Genomic DNA, 16,082 nt, shown 5'->3' with positions numbered 1-16,082 from the left:
AAGCATGATACCAGAAGAAATATAGCAGCCGCTGTTGCACAGGAAGTAACATATTTTTTGACCAATCAACAGTCTGCAGTGTTGTTGTTCCACCTTTTGGGATCAGATGGGTTTAGTTTGGCACCCCAACAGAAGGGTCCCAAAAAGTGGGACAGTACGGGTGGGTAATTTGGGGATCAGTCAGTGGAAACACTGCCAAATGTGTGCCGTACCGTGACGAACTGAACTGAACCACTTGGTGGAAACGGGGCTTAAGTAACTCTGAAAATATAGTGCGCCGTAGACTCCCAGCCTACGTGATGGATTAGGAAACTTCCAGAGGATACAGTTTTGAAACGTCTGTATCAGACTGATGTTATGTAACCTGAGCAGAGTTAAAGACCCTGATTTCCTTTGTTCGCTTCTTTCTCAGACTAAGGTTTCCGCTACTTAAAGGCATCTTCCCTGAATTCTCTCACATCCAGACAACAATACCCCTGATTATTCCGTTTTGATGCTTTAGCGTATATCTAATTAAGAGTTGTTTTTGTCAGAGCTTTTGTTCCCTTGTAGTTTTACCCAGAGCAGCCAACAAAAGCTGCCCTACATACATAGTGCTGACTGAATGGGGAGACATGAAACCGTAAATTGTGCTGAGAGTCCCGGGTATGCATGAGAAGTGGGATTCCCTCAAGCGTAAATATCCATGTCGCTGATAAAAATGGGATGGAAATCTCTCATGGTGGATGTGGAAACGTCTGAGACTGACGCTCAGGACGCTTAGGACGGGACAACATGATGACCTCTGCGGCACGGTTCAGATACACATACTTAAAATCAGATTGGAAAGGCTATAAACTGAACTTTTGTTTATGTGAATTACGTGAAACAAAGAGAAGTGATTTTCCTGTTATGGATATATGATTGGGAAACTGTTTCCCTCACATAACAAAGACCCACTGACCCGTTAAATGGGGTCAGAGGGGCGTGGGGGCTTGGAAAGGGGATGAGGATGTGAGGGTGAAGTATTCAATTAAGTTAAAGAGCTCACTGCACAGTACGATGAGCGTATAACTGACACAGAGCAGATTAAAGACAAGTGGAGTCCAAGAGATCCTCAGGACTGGTGAGAATTTCAGTCACAGGACGGTTTCCTCTGACTCTTTCGGCTCAATAAAAACTCCTTCGTCGGATAAAACTCTTTCCTTAGTTTGGGGAAAATGCCGGAAGAAGACGGACGAGAGAAACTTGCCCAAGTTATCAGACAGTGGAACAACAACAGACTGGATCTTTTTGAGATAAGCCAACCGGACAAGGTGAGTCACCACTTACTTGTTACAGCAATTCAGACCTCATTTTTATCTTTAAACAACTTGAAATAAGACATTTTTCTAGACTGGTCGGATAAATGTGGCTCCTTTTGAGCCTAACAAGACATTTTCTAATGAAAAAGACAGAAACACTTGATCATATTTCAGTTTTTGCAGTGCAATCAGAGTGATAAAAATCAATTTGCAAGATGCAGCGAATGCGTGTATTTTTTTCCAGGACTTGGAGTTTCATGGCGTGATGCGCTTCTACTTCGAGGATCACGTCGGAGGAAATGTGGCCACAAAGTGTCTGCGTGTTTCCAGCAACTCTTCAACTCAAGAGGTCATCGAAACTCTCTCAGAGAAATTTAGGCCCGATATGAAGATGCTGACGACGAATTATTCGCTGTTTGAGATTCACGCAAGTAAAGGTAAGAACAAAAAAGTTTCAGAGTTTTACTAAATCTGTTTTATCACCCCTCTATTATCAAAGCTCGATACTAAGGCTGATTTTTTGTCAGGTTTAGATGATCAGTTGTAAAGATTGTTTTATTTGTGTCGACAAGCCTGAATGTTAGCATAGTCTAAATCTTTTGATATGAGCTAAAGGGAAATTTCCATTTAATTTTGCAGAACAGACACTTTTTGAGAGGGATGTTCATCCAAAACCAGCAGCATTTTCCCAATGAGCTTTTTAAAGCAAACTTTCTTAAAAGGATCTGCATTTACACCAACACTAGAGTCTGGATCAGACTTTCTTTAAACAAGAAAATGTGGTAGTGTTGATCCCATCTCCAGCAGCCCATGGCAAAGTCTCTAATTTCATTGTTGTTTGAACAGTGTGTGGCTAACATTAGCAGAGCTAGCACCCCCACTATCAAGTTAAGCAGACACAGCCTTTACACAACTTTATCCCCATTTTTTTCAACAAGCAGAGATGAAACCACGTGAAAGTGCAGAAAAACTGCAGGTTTTCGAGATCCCACTTGAAGCTGGCTGCAGAAAGACCATAAACCACACACACACCAAGCCAAAAAGTAATAAAAAACACGTTTATAGCCTGGTTCAAAAAACTTAGGCTTTGGTCTGAGTGCTTTATTTCCCTATCAGCACACTCTGTAAGGGGTTAATATTTTTGTAACTCAGGAAGTTAGAATATATTATGATCACAAGTTTAGCCAATCAGAGGCACTGCTCAAGCGGGCGTCCTATTCTTCAAAACGTGCCTCATCCCCACAAATGAAAGACTTTAAATACCTGTATCATTAACAGACGGGTGATGTCACAGAGGCTATGTCCATATCAAACAGTATATTTACTGTATATTTTTTTACTTTAAAATACTGTCAAATTGAAATACACAAAGTGGCATTGTTTGTCTGCAGTGGTTGTTTACATCCAGGTCATAGAGCGTCGCAGCATATATCGCATTGTAGCATAAAGACAACCGCCACTAACTGGAGCTAGAGCCTCTGCTACTACAGAAAAAACGTAAACAACATATGACTGATACTTGGGGCTAGAGCTGGGTTTTGCTAAGCACCTCACGATTCGATTCAATATTGATTTAAATGCTTCGTTTATCGATTTTCATGCCCCATGTGAACATATGTGTTCTGTCACCTCACGTTTTGAAACAATAAAACAACCCAAACATCAGACTTTTAAGCCGATGGATCTGGCTTTATGCTGCTGCTTTGGCTGCTATTTTTTTGTTGTTTGGTCTCTGGTGGCCCTCGTCCATACAATGCAAATAACATACACATTCCCCCTAGCCCAATTCAGTATCGATTCAGAGGATTTGTTAAATTGATACTGAATTGGGCGAGGAAATATTTCGATGCATCGATCCATTGATATTTTTACCCACCCCTACTTTGGGCCGACAGTAGAATAGATATCAATAACTTATTGGGCTGACCAATAATGCTAGTGCTGGCTAACGAGGGTGCTAACACTTAGGGTCAACCCCAATTCTACTCTTTGGCCCTTGGTTTTAGGCGTTCACGTCTGATGAAGTGGTGTCTCATTTCTTAATTTTGAGGTCAAAGGGAGAGGGCTAAGATGTCAGGGAAGGGGAAAAAGTGACACTTTGTATTGTCTCTATTAAGCTTTTAGTCAACTAAAGCCAAAAATTCCTGGCTTCAAGGTGTTGAAGGTGCTTCCTTAGTCTACAAGGTGTAAATTCTGAAGCATTTTTTCACCTAACTGTTGTTAAACATTTAAACACTTATAGTTAGAATAAATATTAACGTCAGTAATTCTATATGCTATATGCTATATGTACTCATTTCTGTCTTTAACTCAAAACATTACCAGTCTTATCCCACAGTAGGCCATGAAGGTTATTATTTAACAATGGTATTGGATCAGGATTGATACCCGAAGCCCAGATATCGGTATCGGTATAAGGACCAGAAAAGCTGGATCGGTGAATCACTAGATGGTTTACAACAGAAAAAAGCAAAATATATCTTCAGGGAGCGTTAACTGTTGACTCATTTCAGGCCGCCTAACAGTTCATGTTTAAATAAACATGCTATCAGAGGCGCTTACTTTGAGACATGAGGGACCTAATGTGGGCTTAATCCTACAGTTTCTCATTATGACATATAAAACAGTATATTTAGAGTATTTTGGTTAATTTTTCTCCTTTTCTTTGTTGTAATAAGAGCGTAAACTGGATCTGGATGAGCGGCCTCTGGTCGTTCAGCTACACTGGACCACAAACAGCAGAGAAGGACGTTTTGTGCTCAAGAGAGACAAAGAGAGCTCTGAGGTACCACACACATTAAACTGTCTGTAGTTTCATCCTGCCCACACATCATCTCTTATATCTGTGCTTTTTTATGTGTTTAAAAAGGAAACCTGTCAAGAGAAGGAAAAGGGAGGCGTGATGCAAAACTTCAAGAGGACACTGTCAAGAAAAGACAAGAAGAAAGAGAAGAGCAGAAGTAAAACAGCTGACAAGCTTTCAGGGGATGGGAGCGGGTAAGATTCATCTCTGTTCGCTGTAAAATTTTATTCTGCAGACCGCTGGCTCCAGGGCCGACCTAACTGTCAGAACAACGTCCACCTTTAAATCAAATATCCAGGTCAGCTGAATCCCTGCTGAACAACAACAGCATCTGCGAGTCCGACCATGAGACAAACATGCTAAAGAGGCAGGCTGACCTCGGTAAGTCATCTGCAAAACATGGGAAATAACTGATGATGAACAAGCACCGCAGGACTCATTTATTTCTCATTAATATCATAAAACTAGAGCGGTGACGACTTCTCTTTTAAAATCCAGGAGCAAAACACACAGAAAGATTTCACCCAGAACAACCTGGATTACCCGTCTTCATCCACTTCTCTGATTCCTGTGAGTATAAAACAAAAACACCTTTCCTCTTTGTTACATCAGTTTAAGCTCACCTTTATCCCCCACAATGCCCTCCTGCCCCCTGCTGGTGTGTTTGCATTACAGCTGAGGAAGCCTTCCTGTCTGCAGTCATAAATTACACCAACAGCTCCACAGTTCATTTCAAGCTCTCACCGGCGTACGTCCTCTATGCTGCGGGGCGCTTCGCTCTGCAGAGGCAACACCGGCGAAGCTCTGCCTCGCCACAGAGCGTAACCTCCGTCACCAGCAGAATGGTGGCCATGACAGGAAAGGTCATCCAGGCAAGATGTCTCGAGATTTTCTCACAATACTGAACATCTCAGCTCCACAAACTGGGAATCAATTTCTTTTAACTGAATGTTTAAAGGGGACGTATCATGCTTGTTTCTCCTTTTCACTGTGCCAGACTAGGATGCCTGTAAAGCATTTCTGCCCTCAGTACAAGTCATTTAGTTCCTTCATTGCCCCACAATCGTGTTCTCAATATCCTCATTTTAGGCCATTCTGAAGATCTCGTTGAAACGCTCCGTTTGGAGAATGACCTCCAGTAACCTCGCAACGTCACAGCCCTTTGTGCTCTGATTGGTCAGTTCTATCAGAGGGGCGGAGGGAGTAGAGCCAGGGGGCGGTTTTTGCAGCATGGCAGTATTTACAAAATCGCCATATTGAATGGAGCAGACCGAGCGAGTTTGCTGTTTGCCAAAACTTCACCGTAAGGCATTGATAGCACTAATAAAATGGCAGAGTGTAGGATACGTCCTTTTGTATTGGACCCCGAGTCAGACCTGGACGGTTCTGCAGCTCAGGAGGAAGAAAATCCACCTGGACACAGATCATCTCAGGACGCTTCAGTGTGGTGAGTCAAAGCGGTACTGTAACATGTATAGTTTATACGTGGAAATATAGGCAGACTTCACCAATAAACTATTTCTATAACAGGGCTCCATCCTGCTCCTTCACTTTTCTCTGTCTGTTTTATCCATCATGCTGAAAGTGTCGTCTAAAGATCGCCTCTACCGTCAGTTCCTCACTATGTTATTACCGCAGCATTATTGTGGTCCAGGTTCACAGTGCATGTCAGAACAAGCATGCAAATATCACAGTCTCACAAGTATTACCACGTCTGCTAAAACTACAGTGTTTTAACTGCTAATTCACCATGTAAAGCCGAGCTGCTCAGCAGAGCAGAGTCCCTGCATCCAGCACTCAGTCAGTCGGCTCTTGGTGGGTGTATCCCTCAGTGGCGGTTGTGTGACTAACTGACATCACAGAGGAGGAGCTGCTTTATCAGATTACTCCAATAAAAAGAAAGGATCCTCGTGTCGTCATGACGGTCGAAATCTCGCGGCCAACTGGCAATGACCTATTTTCAGAGGCATGAAATCTCGTTCTAGGATATCAGAAAAAATACAATATCTCATTATTTGAAAATTCAGGGGGTGAAAGGTCCTGTTTTCAAATTTATTATATGTAAGTATTAAATCAGGGATCAGTATGATATGTCCCCTTTAAAAGCTCAAAAATCAAAGTCAAGTCTTCAAGGTGTGTTGAGGGATTACATAACCGTGCTGCTAAATTTACCCTGCAGAGGCAGCAGACCATGGCCGGGGCCCTCGCCTTCTGGATGGCCAACACCTCTGAGCTCCTGAACTTCCTCAAGCATGACAAAGACCTCGGCCCGCTCACGCAGCAGAGTCAGCTGGATCTGTCCCACCTGGTGCACAAAGCTTACGGGTACAAGAGTCACTGCAGCTAAGACATGCTACCAGAAATACAACAGCCTTCTTACATCTTCTATTTCATCTCCTCAGTTTTCTGCTGCAGTGTCTGCAGAATGAGCTAAGAAAGCATTTGCCAACTTTTCTGATTGATCCAGAGCGCCACGGCAGATTACCCGCCGGTATAGGTAAACCTCCCAACACCATGCACCACTCAAGCCTCTTGGATAACGGTTTGACTCTAGTTCAGAGACCGTTACACTTGTCTTTTGCAGAGATGGTGCTCAACACCTTGATGAACACCATGTCTCTTCTGCGCCGCTGCCGGGTCAACCCTGCCCTCACCATCCAGCTCTTCTCCCAGCTCTTCCACTTCATCAGCGCCTGGCTCTTCAACCAGCTGATGAGCCAAGAGGCCAAAACCCCGGGCCTGCGCTCCCACTACTGGGGAGCGGCTCTCCGGCAGAGGCTCACAGCCATCGAGGCCTGGGCGGAGAGGCAGGGCCTGGAGCTGGCTGCGGACTGCCACCTCGGACACATCATCCAGGTCAGTCTCTCCATGGTCTACAGGAAGCTTTTCCCACGCAAAAACCAAACTGGAGCGTCCTTTTATGACTTCTTTTCACATTTATCGCTTGTTCAGACTTTTATCTGTTAGAGCACATACATTACTCTGTACAAGATGTTAAAAAATACCACTTCTGGCTGTTTCCAGGCAACCACACTCCTGACCATGAATAAGTACTCGATGCAGGATGCGAAGGACGTCCAGAATACCTGTTTTAAGCTGAACTCACTGCAGCTGAAGACTTTGTTAGCTGGCTACCTTTATGCAACAAATGAGCCACACATCCCCCTTGTGAGTATTTCTTTGTGCCCATTCCTCTTATTCTTATGCTTTTTACTCTCTGTGTTGGTGTTTTGGGATAAATCCAGACTCATGTGAAGAGTGAGCAGAAAGTGAGTCACTGTTGTTCAATTTTAAACAATAAGTGTGGATAAATGATGCAGCAACTGACAGTCCTGAACATGATAACGAACAAGCCGTAAAGAAAATAAAGTATAAACTCATTACTTTTGTCTAGAACAAAAATCTATGAATGAAATAAAAGAAAAAACACAACAGCACTGATCTCATAGTGACAGGAACAATGCCAAGCCTTACAGTAACTCAATATTCAGGGAAGATGACTTAATGAATGGCTGTGTACAAGATAATAAAGAAATGCAACACTGACCTCTAGTGGAGCCTGGGTTTAACATCTTCAACAACATTTTCAATCTGGAAAGGGAACACACCACAAACCACTGGTAAATAAATTTATATTTCTAACCACCAAGACCATAAACTTTACAAAAAGGCAATTATGAGCATGTATGCTGTCATTTTTTTAATGTTTGTTTGCAAAGTGCAAATTCTACAATAAGGAGTGCAAAATTCAAACACTTTTTATGTGTTTTTAACAGTTATTTTAGGAAAAAAAAAAGCAAAGCATGAGGGTAAATATATATGTAAATACACATACACAATTCATTAGTTTACGTTTTTATTGATAATGCTAGAATATGACACAAAATGTTTAATATATTGAAGCCAATGTGTATATAAACAAATAAACAATCAAAATGTAGTATTAAAAGAAACAATAAAATTAAATTAAATTAAAGATAAATAACCTATGAATGAGTACACTACAAACGAAGTTCCTAACGGATTAATAAAGTTCTTTGAATATTGAATATGTATAGCAGTAACAGAAAATGACAACAAGTTAAATAGTATATACACTGGCCTACACATTTAAGAAAAAATAAAACAATATCAATGCTTACTATCATAAAAGTAACTGTCAGTATGAAGGGAAGACATTTCTTTAAATTTAGGTTATTTCTATTTACCCATCGGAGACTTTTCTTCACAAAAATGGATTTATATTTTTTAGAAGAAATATTGAGAACTTTAGTAAAAAAAAAAACCTCACAATTTATGCTTCTATTTGGAACAGTATTGGAGAATTTGAGGCTTCACATTAACTGGAAATCAAAATTAGCTGGGTTAGCTATAATAGAGCTTTCACTATATGACAACCATATCTTTAATTGTAAAATAATCAATCATATTCAGTGCCACACTAAGCCCCTAAGAACATATCACCCTATTTTTATAATATGATTAATAACAACCTTAAAGATTTTGCTTAACATAAAACAAACCATATTTATGAATAGACAATGCTGCTTTACGCAATATTTTTTAGCTGTAAGCTCCTAAAGAAAAATAAGATTTTAAGTCAGAAACAGCACAACCAATTATCATTTTATCTCATTTAATTTCAAAACAACAGCTTTTCATCACAAAAAAATGATGATATAGTTAAAATTCCAATCAAACAAAGCAATCAACTCAAAGCTAGCAGCTAATCTTCACTGAGGAATAGCTGCTAGCTTGGAGTTGATGAAAAATGATAAAAATTGAGAGATGGTATGTCTGACTCGTCTTTTCTTATCAAAAGGAGACAGAAATGAGTAAAACTTACTTTTTCTGAAGTCAAATCACATCTGCGGGATACCATGACCAGGAAAACAACTTTCTGAGTCGACATTTCTACAGGTTTTCATTAGAGTCCGTTGTCTTGTCGTTCGGTGTTGTTTGGCAGTCAACATGAACTGCGCATGTCACGTGGACGTTAGCGCGGGAGGGCGGGGCGCCGATGCGTTGTTAGCTTAGTAGCTAGTTTAGCTTAAATAATGGAGTTGTCTTTTTGAAGGCCTTATGCGTTAATTTAACTTAACTTCAACACGAAGTAACTACTACTGCTATCAGTGGTGGCTAATGGAAGAGCTAAATTTAAGCTAAACGGTATTTAAGGAAACAGCTGCTACTGCTTTCCTGTGTAATCAAGACAACGACCATAACTGATGCTCCTTAAGGTAACTTCATTTACTAATACAAGTATTAAAATCTTTTTTACTTGTACCACTATGTACCACAGAGTTTTAAAACCTGCTAAATAAATAATACTGACATTTTTGTCGAATATTACAGATATAGTCAGTTATAAATCTCAATCAAGCCTCTTTAATATTTTAGAATATTTATGGCCACTTAAAGTATTCACATTTTAGGGTTTTCCTTAAATTCGTGGCTGCAAACCACAATCTCTATTGTTTATTTTACATGTTAAACCTTAGTTTGTAATGAAAATAGCCTAATTGGAATGGAATGATATTTTTTTAAACTTTATTTCCTCTGAATTCAAGTATATGAAGAATCAGAAAATGTTGTTTTAACAAAGTCAGATACTGTGTAGTCTTTAGGAGGACTTCAGTTTTTACTGCCATCAGTAAACACTTCTCCATCCCCAGCATGAATGAATAGATTAATAAAAACTTTCTTAAACTTTACTTTTTCATCTTTACATGAGGTCACCAGTCGTCCTCAGTGTTTCTCTGAGGAGCACAGCAGGCGGATTGGATGTCCCTTCCCTGAAGCTTTGTCGCAGAATGACAAATGCCAATCCATACACCACAACGACCTTTTCCCTGAAATATATCCGCCGACTGATCCACTTGTCATCCTCGCTGCAGGATTTGATCGATGCTGTAGTGACGGCTGCGGAGGCCTCAGCAGATAACCTGATTCGGAGCGAAGGACGGGACATCCAGCCGGAGGAGAGCCTCGACCTCCACCTGCCCTTCCTGCTGCCGGAGGGAGGATACTCCTGTGATACCATCAGAGGAATCCCTCAGGGGTTCAGGGAGTTTTTGGATCCTATTTGCCGGAAAGGTTCTTGATTTTTGACGTAGTATTTAACATTCTTAAAATATGAGTTAAAGCAGAAGTGATGTTTTATAACAAAGATTTTCTTCTAGGTCTCTGCTCTTTAACATCCCAGCCAAACTCGACAGGGGACTGGACTGTGTACTTCAGGGAGATGACCTCCTCTGCTGACACAACATACCTGGTTAGCTAAAACACGCTCTAAATACATAAAATACACAGAAACAAATTAATATTACATCAAAAATAACACGATTAATCTCATTTTCTTCTACAGACGGCGCACAGAGAGCCAGAGGTTGTGACCATTACTCTGAACAAACCTCTGAACAGCGGGATGGGGGTCAGCATCGTAGCTGCTAAGGTGACTGGTTTTTTTTTTTAGCTCTGATGCAAACAAGCTGGAACTTTCTGCTAAATCTAACTTAATACTCTTGCTTTTTCTGCTTCAGGGAGCAGGGCAGGGCAACCTCGGCATTTACATCAAATCCATCGTGAAAGGAGGGCCGGCTGAAATGGTGAGATCTGATATTTTCTTTTAGCTTCAGCTGGAGTGTAGAGAATGATTGAAATAGACTAAAACAAGGCAAACATTTGAGTAATGGAAGAGTCATTTCTGTTTCCATGTTTTGCAGAACGGCAGGTTAACGGCCGGGGATCAGCTGCTCAGTGTGGACGGACAGAGTTTGGTCGGCATCGGCCAAGAAAGGTATCTGTCACTTTCTGGGCATTAACCCAGCCGTGACGTCAGCTGTTAAACAATTCATGCCTGCATGTTAAACCCATTTATCATCACTGCTTTGGCCTGGACCTCATACTGAAAAAACCTTTATAAACACCTGACCTCCAACGAGTGAAGATATTCCTGTTCTTTGCAGGAGACCACCAGCATCCTGATGATGTTTCTGATTAGTACAAAACCTCTGCTATACTTTTTCTCCATAGTTGGTGAATGTCATCATGTCAAAATGCTGAATACTTACATGGAAAACATAGTTAATATGAAATATATTCTAGCATTGACCTGTTTGTTAGTATTTTGGCAGTCTGGAAACTCAAAGCTCTCATACCTAAATTCAACATCACAGACAGGCTGTAGACTCTCCTGATTCCCTTTTTTTCTGCAAAAACTTAAATTTAATCAAGTGTTTATGTCTTATTTTTCGTTAAAAATGGTTTTATTTGAATTATTATCTGCCATATTTACCAGAAATGTAAAGAAAAATGGCTCATTTCAAAATATTAAAAAGACAAAAATGACTAAATTGCTTTACAAAAATCTGCCAGTGGGGTTAGCAAATTTTTCTTGTCAATACTCTTAAAATAAGAATACTGTTGAAATACAAGAAAGCAAAGACATGTATTTATTAAGGTGCCATTTTTCTCTTACATTTTTTTAAATTAAATTTTAAAAATTTGCATTTTTTTCACTAAAAATAAAATTTAAACATGTGCAAAAACTTTATTTGCTAAATATATTAAATAAATTGAAATCAAAAAATGCAAAATTCTCAAAAAAATAAAAAAAATTTGCAACATTTTTTTAAATTAATTTTTCTAATTTGCAAAAATTTTCAGATATTCAAACATTTTTGAAATTCGCAAAATTTCCAAAAAATATATGTTTTTTTCTAAGTGTGAAAAAAATACAAAAATTAAAAAAAACAAAACTGCAAAAAGTTCAAGAAAATCTTGAAGCTTTATTAAGTTCAACATAATGTTAATGCATGATTTTATTTATTGTCAATATCTTTAAAGGTCAATACCTTCTGTGAGAAATATAAAAATAAATTATTTCAATAATATTTTTTAAAGCTACAAGGAGCCACTGCAAAGGAGCTAAAGAGCTGCAGGTTGAAGACCCTCGCTCCCAGTGTTTTTAAAATGTTTGTAATGTTATATTGTTTTAGGGCAGCAGCGATCATGATGCAAACTGGCCCCGTCGTCACTTTACAAGTTGCAAAGTTTGGAGCGAGCTTCCACGGTCTGGGGGCTTTGCTGAGTGACCCGAGCTTGGAGCAAACTACGGGTAAATACATCCTAAAATAAAAACATTGTTTTCTCTTTAAGACCATATTCAACCCTTTTCTTCTTCTTTAGAGGACGAAATCTACGCTATTCCAAACTGTAAAACATACGAGCTGTACAGCGTCGTGGATCCTGGAGCGTCACAGCCGCTGCACGGAAACAGCAGGAGGAAGAAGGAGCAGATGATGCAGAGAAACAGACAACTCTATCGCTCCAACCCCAACATGACCAGCGGTAGCTTCTCTTTAATTTCACATTTTTTTATCTGCAGTGTGAGAAAAGCTCCAAGGAAAGTCACCACTACAACTCTTTGGTGTTTGCTCCTCCTGGTTTTATCAGGTTATGCCTCTGGAGACGGAGATGAAAACACTGACCCTGATGTGAATGTGCAAAACATTGCTGCTGTGTCCAGCATCAACCTCTGCACCAATGACGTGAGACCTTTTTGTAAATGTGAACGCCTGATTTTATCAAATCTTTAATAGAAAGAAAAAAGTACAAAGAATTTTGTTTTTGTTTTCAGACGTATCCCAGAGAATACTTGACCCTCCCGACCCCAAAATCCCTAGACAGGAAAACATCTGAATCTGGATCTGGACGACCGCAGCAGACACTCAGAGTGTCTTTGACGCCTTTAGACGGACACAGATCGAGCAAGAAGACCTTCATGGTGAGTTTAAATCAAATCCTGAAGATCTGTGAGTCATCACATTGAATCCTGCTGTAATCTCCACTTTTCTCTTTTTAGCGTCAAGCCTTGTCTCAGGAGAACCTGTGCGTGGACAGCGGAGGCCCCCTGCTGGACAAACAGCAGACCCTGAGTGAGCGGCGAGAGCAGCACGCGAAGCAAACCACGAGCCACTACTCATCCTTCCCGCTTCGCTCCAGCGTTTCCACTCACGACATCCTCTCTGACGGCGTGTCTCCCGCCAAACAGCAGCAGGGGAGCCGTACGAGCAGCGCCGGAGTTTGGAGAACTCCTTTCTCACAACATCCGACGCCTACGCCTTCGATCCAGCCCATACGCATCGACATCCCCGTGACCAGAGTGATTAACACACACACTAATCCTCCGCTCACGACCTTCCAGAGCTCGTCTCTGCTGGCTCTGAAGATGAGCCAGAGTCTTAAAGTTAACGGGAGGAGTCCTCAGAGCCCGGCTCAGAGTATCTACGCGTGTCCCGTCCCGTCAATCAAGAAGCTTCCTCAGCCGCAGAGATCCAGCACGCACACAGACCCCGCAGCCAAACCCCAAGTCAGCATCCCCCCAACTAAACACGTCTCCTTCCAGGATCCTCCAGCCCAGCCCAGGAAAGACCCCCTGGAGCTGTCTGACCCCTGGAGGAGGGAGGCGCAGGAGAAGCTGGAGAAGCAGCAGAGGCTCCAGGCGGTGGAGCTCCTCCAGCAGGAGGTGCAGGAGCTCCAGAGCAAAGCGAAGCGCTCGGCGGAGGAGAATGAGCGGCTCCGAAAGCTCAGCCTGGAGTGTCAGTTTCAGAGGAGGCTGCAGGAGATCCAGCAGAGAGCCGAGGAGGAGGAGGAGGACGAGGAGGATCTGGACATGATGGTGACGATTCAGCAGCTGGAGGAGAGGACGCAGCCGAGACGCAGCACGGACGTAAGTTAGAAAGAGGACGCTTCAAAAACAGAAATCTGAGCAAGTTTAAGTGATTCAAGATCTTTAAATACAAAACTGACACCTCACAACGTTACCTCTTTGATTTCCTGATGACAAACAAATTCTTTTTTTACTTCTCTGGCAGATTTCTTTACTCTCTGCAAACAATTCAGGTGTCCCTTTTACCCTTACAAAACCTTAAAAAACTTTAATTTTTCTGGACTTGTCAGGTGATTGTGGCTCAGATTTAGTCTTAACGGACATTTCCAGTAAGTTTAAGACAAACACACCTGATTAGAGTCCAGTTTTGTCAAAGAATGAGTGGATTTAAGGAAAGTGAGTAGGGCTAATGTCTCTTCATCAAAAATCAATCACATCTTTTAAAGAAACTAAGACATGTTTTTTTTCTTTCCTTGAACATAGTATTGTAAGTAAAGTTTTTTAGTGAAGCCCACAGAAATCAGCAACAAAATTCAAACAATATTAACAGCTAATGTGCACGCAACTCAAAATGTGTATTAAGAAATTTGGCAAACACAATTTTTTAGAGTCATTTTAATCTAAATAAAGCAGTTTTAGAGTCAGATCACAGGATAAAACAACCTTTGTTTAAAAGTTTAAGGGGTTTTTAGAGAGGATTTCCTCCCTTAGACATATTTATAACAACTTTTTATGGTAGAAATACAGTAAACATTTCTTCTTGAAGCTTTAAGTAGGTAACTGCCTAAATTTAAGGCATTGTTTTAAAAGAAATTGCGTTAACACTTTGTTGAACAAAATATGCCTCACCTCTTGCAATCAAGCTTTAAAATTTTCTGGAGATTCATTCAAAATTTCCTGAACTTTTATGCAATTTTTCTGAATTTTGATTTCTCAATTTTTTTCAAATTTAGAAAAAAAAGTCGAATTTTTCCAAGATTTTGCTTATTTCATAATTGTTTATATTCCTGCAAATGTTTTGCAATTCAATTTAATTTTATTTTTTTCTTAATTTGACTAATTTTATTATTATTTTTTTTATTTATTTTGAAATTGTGTGATTTTTTTTTCAAATTTCATACATTTGTTATGAGGAAAATTGCAATTTTTTCATCATAAACTTTTTGAAAAGTTATGCAACTTTTTAAAATTACATTACAAATATATCAGTTTTATTTCGATTTTTTTTGCAAATTTATCAAAAATAAAAAACTAAGACATCACATGTGCAATTTTATCAACACAAAAAAACTTCTCGTTTAGATTATTAATCACTAGAATTTTACTAATTTTCCTGAATGACTTTAATCCAGGTGAGCCGAGGAAAAATGGCTCCAACAAAAGTAAAGGTTGCAGACCTCTGCTCTAAACTCACTTTGAATTTAAGTAAAGGATTATAAAAAATGTATTATGCAGTCTTTGTGACTTTTCTGTGTTGAATTGAGACATTTACTTGATAAGTTTAATGTTTAAAGGAGCAAATTGACTCCTTTCATTATCCGTTTCCACCTTCAGAGCCAGAGAAGCTCGGCTGGAAACATCAACACTGAACTGAAGGAGGCGGAGAAGCCGGCAGAAACTCGTCTGTCTCAGAGGAAAGAAAAGACAAACACAGGTAACAGTTTCCAACCAAATTCAGCAGTGTTTTAATTTCTGTTTCCTTTATTTTAAAGATTTTAAACACGAGTCATCACTTCAGTGCACATTTTAACATTTGCATGTTGTGTTCAGATCAACAACAGAGCAGACGGAGTCAAGACGTCGACAAAACGGCGACAAAAGAGTAAGTTTGAGATCTGAGAGACAAACATTTCTACTTTTAACTTAATTTAATTCTACCAACAGATTTCACACATGTTGGAAGGATCCCTGAGAAAAACAAACATGCAGATTTCACTCCGCATGATTTCATTTATATATTCAAAAAACAAAGCAGAGGCTGGTGATTGTGTCCCACAAGTTACTCTCCACTGTTCAGGTATTCCTGCTAACATTTCGTTTGTTTTACAGGAACCAGGAGGAGAAAATCAGGAGGGCATCGGCTCCTGAAAAGCTCACCTTTAAGGAGCGTCAGCGTCTCTTTTCACTGGCGTCGAGTGGATAAAGGAAAGTTAGACAGATGACTACAACAAGAACAAGAACTGTACCAACGTGTGCGACCACAGGAAACTGATCCTGCGAATTTAATTCTTACTTCAGGCTGAGTCAGACGTCATTTGTTGAATCTTAAAAATTAGTGCAAGGTTATAAATTTAGATTTGAGTGGCTCAGTGCTTGTATTCTG

At 40.1% G+C, this 16,082-nt stretch overlaps 1 protein-coding gene across 1 annotated transcript; it reads left to right on the top strand.

Moving 5' to 3' along the window:
- Nucleotides 1-1,199: 1,199 nt before the first annotated feature.
- Nucleotides 1,200-15,939, top strand: afdnb (afadin, adherens junction formation factor b). Its single transcript, XM_074692489.1, has 24 exons — nt 1,200-1,295; nt 1,528-1,720; nt 3,962-4,068; nt 4,153-4,280; nt 4,385-4,467; nt 4,585-4,656; nt 4,762-4,958; nt 6,266-6,411; nt 6,489-6,583; nt 6,671-6,942; nt 7,111-7,254; nt 9,984-10,182; nt 10,269-10,360; nt 10,454-10,540; nt 10,629-10,694; nt 10,812-10,885; nt 12,087-12,205; nt 12,277-12,438; nt 12,544-12,638; nt 12,728-12,874; nt 12,953-13,819; nt 15,314-15,413; nt 15,530-15,581; nt 15,809-15,939. Exons 1-24 carry the CDS (start codon nt 1,200-1,202, stop codon nt 15,900-15,902), a joined length of 3,687 nt encoding a protein of 1,228 aa, XP_074548590.1. The 3' UTR covers nt 15,903-15,939.
- Nucleotides 15,940-16,082: the final 143 nt, after the last annotated feature.

This window comes from Halichoeres trimaculatus, unplaced genomic scaffold (genome assembly GCF_033239565.1).
Source record: "Halichoeres trimaculatus isolate MK-OKI-2021-1 unplaced genomic scaffold, fHalTri1.1 fHalTri1_scaffold_17, whole genome shotgun sequence".
In the NCBI taxonomy this organism is placed as follows: Eukaryota; Metazoa; Chordata; class Actinopteri; order Labriformes; family Labridae; genus Halichoeres; species Halichoeres trimaculatus.
This window is presented reverse-complemented; position numbering and strand designations above follow the sequence as displayed.

What these genes read in the sequence shown, in the direction of transcription:
- afdnb (XM_074692489.1), top strand. Translation starts at nt 1,200, where the DNA reads ATGCCGGAAGAAGACGGACGAGAGAAACTTGCCCAAGTTATCAGACAG. An exon ending in AGATAAGCCAACCGGACAAG is followed by an intron (nt 1,296 to 1,527) that starts GTGAGTCACCAC and finishes ATTTTTTTCCAG; the next exon opens with GACTTGGAGTTTCATGGCGT. An exon ending in CGAGCAAGAAGACCTTCATG is followed by an intron (nt 12,875 to 12,952) that starts GTGAGTTTAAAT and finishes TTCTCTTTTTAG; the next exon opens with CGTCAAGCCTTGTCTCAGGA.